At 40.1% G+C, this 5,168-nt stretch overlaps 2 protein-coding genes across 4 annotated transcripts in view; one reads left to right on the plus strand and one right to left on the minus strand.

Annotated features, from left to right (window-relative positions):
* Positions 1 to 344: 344 nt before the first annotated feature.
* On the plus strand, positions 345 to 2,117 carry LOC107698110 (protein phosphatase 1 regulatory subunit 3C-like). 3 transcript variants are annotated; one of them, XM_016499028.1, is made up of 3 exons: positions 345 to 401; positions 576 to 680; positions 1,018 to 2,117. In XM_016499028.1, exons 2-3 carry the CDS (start codon positions 658 to 660, stop codon positions 1,751 to 1,753), a joined length of 759 nt encoding a protein of 252 aa, XP_016354514.1. In that variant the 5' UTR covers positions 345 to 401; positions 576 to 657; the 3' UTR covers positions 1,754 to 2,117. The 3 variants fall into 3 exon arrangements, with proteins under 3 accessions (XP_016354514.1, XP_016354515.1, XP_016354513.1); XM_016499027.1 differs by having other exon boundaries at positions 349 to 491; positions 1,018 to 2,116; XM_016499029.1 differs by lacking the exon at positions 576 to 680 and having other exon boundaries at positions 347 to 491.
* Positions 2,118 to 3,377: 1,260 nt separating this feature from the next.
* The window catches only part of LOC107698112 (phytanoyl-CoA hydroxylase-interacting protein-like), a 17,612-nt gene continuing 15,821 nt past the window's right edge, over positions 3,378 to 5,168 (minus strand). The window contains exon 5 of the mRNA XM_016499031.1: positions 3,378 to 4,613. Within this exon, the coding sequence (XP_016354517.1) occupies positions 4,079 to 4,613 (535 nt within the window). The 3' untranslated portion in view covers positions 3,378 to 4,078. The remainder of the gene's footprint in view (positions 4,614 to 5,168) is intronic.

Consider the following 5,168-nt stretch of genomic DNA (forward strand, 5'->3'; position numbering starts at 1 on the left):
TACATGGTGTATTTATACCTTAAAAAATGAATTCATTTGTCACGCTGGACTATTTAGAACTACTTAAGTCACCTGAAATAAATAAATTAATTAATTAATTAAAGAAAAATAAAGGACACAGGAAATACAATATAGCTGTTTTCCCTAAGCATTCATATTAATGTTAACTTGATATTCATCAACCTGAATGTTTCCTGATATTTGTCAAGTATCCAAATGTATTTGCCTTAGGATTTAGTCTCCTCCTCTTTAGCCCACAGATCAGGTCATAAATAGCTGGTTAAGTCCTATCCCGTCTTTGCAAAGCTCATTGGCTTGAATTTGGAGGAGGGATCAATCTACTATAAAAGATGAAGTGACGCAAGATTTCACACAAGGCTTCCTGAAGCTCAGCTGAGCAGGTAGTGCAAGTGTCCTTCAATACAACAACGAAAAAGAAGATATTTTTTAAGTATTTCATCTGATAATCCAATGATCAAAATGAAAGCACAGTAAGATTTTTTTTTTTCAAGTTTGATCAAAAATGTTAAAAATGTGTTAAATTATTAAAACCACTTATGTCTGTGTTTTTACAGCATCAGCTCACTTTAAAGTGTGTGACCGCTTTGGGAGGAAAGGAAATAAGAACTCTGAAGGACAATTTCAGTATTATAGCCTATGCTGAAGATGACTTGTGCAAAATAAGTTTATGGTCTTAATAATTAATAAGACCAGGGTTTCCACAATCATGAAAAATCTGGAAATATTTCAAAAGTGTGGTTTCCAGGCCTGGACAAGTCATTAAAAGTGATTTTAAAAATGCTATTGACAAGTCATCGCAATTTCTGTAGGCAATATTTATACTAGACCCCAGCTCTAAATTACTTCTTCAGCTAGAACTCACTCTTTGTGAGTGCACTGCAAACATTACAAACGTCTGAAAACGCATATATTCATTGGTCAGAAAGTGTGGGAACCCTGTAAAAAGAGGTTGTAAAGTGGAGAAATCCTCATTTTGTCGTATTTCTGCACCTCCAGTGTGATGTCGCGGTTTGGCCCGCCGGTCTCTGTGAGGTCTGTGGAGGTGACCTCGGGCTTCAGGTGCAGAGGATCGCCCAACATCAACCGCCTGCTCGGCGTGTCTTCCCCCAAACCCCTGAGGCCCTGCATCTCCCATCAGCCGGTGATTGAGTACAGACACTCCCCTTCCACAGGCCTCATCACAGCCGAAAGAGGCCGCGGGGAAAAACGCGTCGCGTTCGCGGACGCCAGAGGACTTTCCCTCATCACGGTGCGCCTGTTCTCCGAGAAAGGGGACAAAATCCCGCGTGAACCGGTGGAAATACCACGACTGAAAGAGACCGTTAATAATATTTCGAGGTTGAGGCTTGGGTTTGAGCAGCCTTGTGGCGATTTCCAGGCGTTCAGAAGTCGTCTTCAGGAACGTATGGTGGCGTTGGAGAGCTGTAATGTGACCAGGTGCTCCATCCTCGGCACCGTGCGCGTCAAGAACGTTTGTTTTGAGAAAGCGGTGCAAATCCGTATCACTTTCGACGCCTGGCGCAGTTACCAGGACGTGGCGTGTAGTTACCTGGAGCAGAGTTATGGGGAACCTGGAACCGACGTGTTTGAGTTTAACATCGGCGTCCCTGAGCGGATAAACCCGCGCGAGCGCATCGAGTTCTGCGTGTCTTACTTACCCGCTGCGTTCAGTGCTGCTCAATGGGACAATAATAACGGCAAAAACTACTGCATTCATGTGTGTGAAGTGTGACTGCTGTTTTCTAATGACACTTAAACACTTTTTGTGCAAACAAACCTGAAACTCTACAAACGTTGCACTTTGTCACCTGCTTTCTGACCCGTTTAGCACTACTGACTAACTTAATGCTGTCTGCTGTGCCACGATAACGGAGTGCTTTTCTGAGCACTCAAATGTATTTTATAAATGTAAATGTATTTGGCAAATCAGCATGTATAAATCTCATATACTGTGGAAATGTTTATTAAACCTTGCATGCTGTGGTAAATATATTTTTTAGATTTGTATCGAATAAATGTGCTAATTTTTATATTTTCTTCTACTTTTAAAGATGAACGATTTTAGGAATGTGCCGTTTATCCTGTAAGACTGAGCACTTTACCATGTTTATAAAAAAATATATTTTTTAGATTTGTATCGAATAAATGTGCTAATTTTTATATTTTCTTCTAGGCCTACTTTTAAAGATGAACGATTTTAGGAATGTGCCGTTTATCCTGTAAGACTGAGCACTTTACCATGTTTATAAAACACTTGCATACGGTGGGTAATTTAATAAAACTTTTAAAGTGAATTTATTAAATAAAATAAAGCGCACTGAACTTGCATCCTGATTGGTCTTTTGCGCTTGTATTTATGTATTGCGGTTTTATATCAAAGGTTTCTGTGGTCAAGGACAACCTAAAATTGTCAAATTTCTATGCTTTGTATTTAAGTTATGCTCTGAGATGTATTTATTTTAAATTCTATTTGTTTCTCCAGTTGAGTGACGAATGTTACGAGCTAAAACCGTTTCACATGGGACACAAACTAGGATCAAGGAGGTTCATTCAAATCCCAGGACGTTTTTGACTTGGACGCTATAAATATAATCCAATTAAATCCATTAATTCCAAGGATTGGTACCTGCCAGGTTTTTGGATTGACGCGAGAACCCCTGATTGGAAACTGAAGATGTGATTTATGTAGCTTAAGGTTTTTGTTTTTTTTTTAATCTGAGAATTATGGTTTTTATTGATGTTTTAGGTTTGTGGTACCATTGCATTTTAAGTGGAAAACTAAACTCAACTGAGATCTTTCATTTGACCTCCAAGATATAGCACTGCTGCGTAAAATGCTGTGCAGAAGCCATAAAGAAATCATCTCTGCTGGCAGGGAAATTGTGAGCTTGCGTTGTAATTTGTCTTAATCATGTGAGTTTTAAGGACGTGCCAGATAAATCCTGCTCTCAGCTGCAGACAGACAGACCTAGAAATCAGTGCTTGTTCAGTCTGATTATGAATGGCCTGTTCATAATCAACCCTGATCAGATTATGTATTACATACAGACACTGGCCAATTAGTTAGCAAATATCTGTAACATCTGTAAAAGTGATTTAATGGCTGTTATATGCGCTGTGAATTACATTACTTATGTTATTTGGAAATTTAAATTTCAGGCAGTTTTTCTTCCATTTGTTATATATTGTCGACTTCATTCAGTTTTTGGAGTTTGAAGCTCAAGCATTCTCACTTGCACTCAATTATTGACAAGTCAAGGCCTATTATGATATGTAATTCTGAAGCAAAGCTGTGGATGGTTTGGTCCATGATACCCATGCAGTACTATGTTTGATAAGCCTCTTGCAATGTTTTTTTGTTTTGTTTTTTTGTGCATCAAAACCACTAAAACTTGGTCAGAGCTGTACTGAAACAATCATTTTCACACAGACAACCTACAAAAGTAACATGCAGAAACTTTCAGAAGTGTTTTATTCTATGTTAAAGCATTCTGTACAGTTAATGTAACCTATTTATGCATATACACGCACATAACGACTCATCAAATTAATTACAGGTGACAACCCAAATGACTTAATACAAAAAATAAATAGAATCAATTACATAATTCAATAATGTAACCTTTATATATGATTAGTCTTAAGGAAGTGGACTCACACAAGTTATCATATGGCTTCAGAAGACTTTCAAAATATAACACTAGTCTCATCATGGACCACTTTTACGGTGCTTTAAAATATACAGGTTTTAAAAGACTGAGTAAATGATGAAACATTTTTGGGTGAACGGTCTCTTTAAGATCTGAATAGTTGCCTCACAGATCATATGGCTTGGTTTCATAACAAGTGGCCGGACTATCATGACCTCATTCATTTTTATTTATTCTTGCCTCTTTTGTGCAATGCCTTTGGTGTATTTTCAAATTCCAAATACCTCTTTTCATAGGTGTGACTATTTATTCAGATTTATTCAGAACTTTGGGTCCATTTCCAGAGCAGTGAGGTTTTCATGGTCCAGTTTCCGGTTGCACTTCCAGTGAGAGCTGCCATTCACAGCTCAGCGGCCCACACTGATATTGCACACCTTACAGCTCGGGTCTTTTTTGGCATTCGCAGTGGAAAGGCTCATGAGCTGGTGATGGCCGCTGATCTGAGCGAGTATGCCGTGCTCCAGAAGCAAGGGCTCTGTGTACAACACCTCCAGAATGACGTCACTGGCGTGACAGAAGGCCGGTACGTCTCCAGGCGTGAATGTCAGGAAGGGATTGCTTGACAGGTCCAGTCGTGGAAGGCGGCTCTTGCAAAAGCTATCCCCCTCCGATCCAGCAGGGGCCAGCACCAGCACTACATAATGGTACGCTGTGTACATGCAGTAGAAGTCAGCAAAGTAGAGGTTTGTACTCGGGGTGAGGACACGATCGGCAGAAATTTGGAAGCGCAGAGGGCCGTATGGGGAGTCTTTGGGAGGGAGGCCTGTGTCGAACTCTGTGTTGCAGCCGAGGAAGACGCTGCGGAGCTTTCCGTTGATGGGGGAGCCGTGACTTCCACTGTTGTCTTTGAAAGATGGGAGCATTGCACCTCCACACTCTGACCTATGTAGAGAGATGTAGAATAATCAATAATCTGTCATTTTAAACACTACAAAGCTGAAATGTTGACATTAAAGGGGTCATATGATGTTGCTAAAAAGAACATTATTTTGTGTATTTGGTGTAATGCAATGTGTTTATCCGGTTTAAGGTTCAAAAAACACATTATTTTCCACATACTGTACATTATTGTTTCTCCTCTATGCCCCGCCTTTCTGAAACACGTCGATTTTTACAAAGCTCATCGTTCTAAAAAGCGAGGTGTGCTCTGATTGGCCAGCTATCCAGTGCGTTGTGATTGGCCAAATACCTCACGCGTGTGACGGAAATGTTACGCCCCTCACATACTGTGATGCCGTGTCCTGGTGCGACGAGACAAAAACATTAAAACCCATTATAAACGAGGCATTCGTTGCATCCAGTGTGGACATAATTACGGATTATAATGACGTATACTGTCTTTTTCCGCGTTGCGTTGTATCGCGCTGCGTAAACATAAAACCATGTCTGCATTTGTGATCGGAGAAATGACAAACAACAAGCACTACTCTACACTGC

Source organism: Sinocyclocheilus anshuiensis, unplaced genomic scaffold (genome assembly GCF_001515605.1).
Source record: "Sinocyclocheilus anshuiensis isolate Anshui unplaced genomic scaffold, SAMN03320099.WGS_v1.1 scaffold1163, whole genome shotgun sequence".
In the NCBI taxonomy this organism is placed as follows: Eukaryota; Metazoa; Chordata; class Actinopteri; order Cypriniformes; family Cyprinidae; genus Sinocyclocheilus; species Sinocyclocheilus anshuiensis.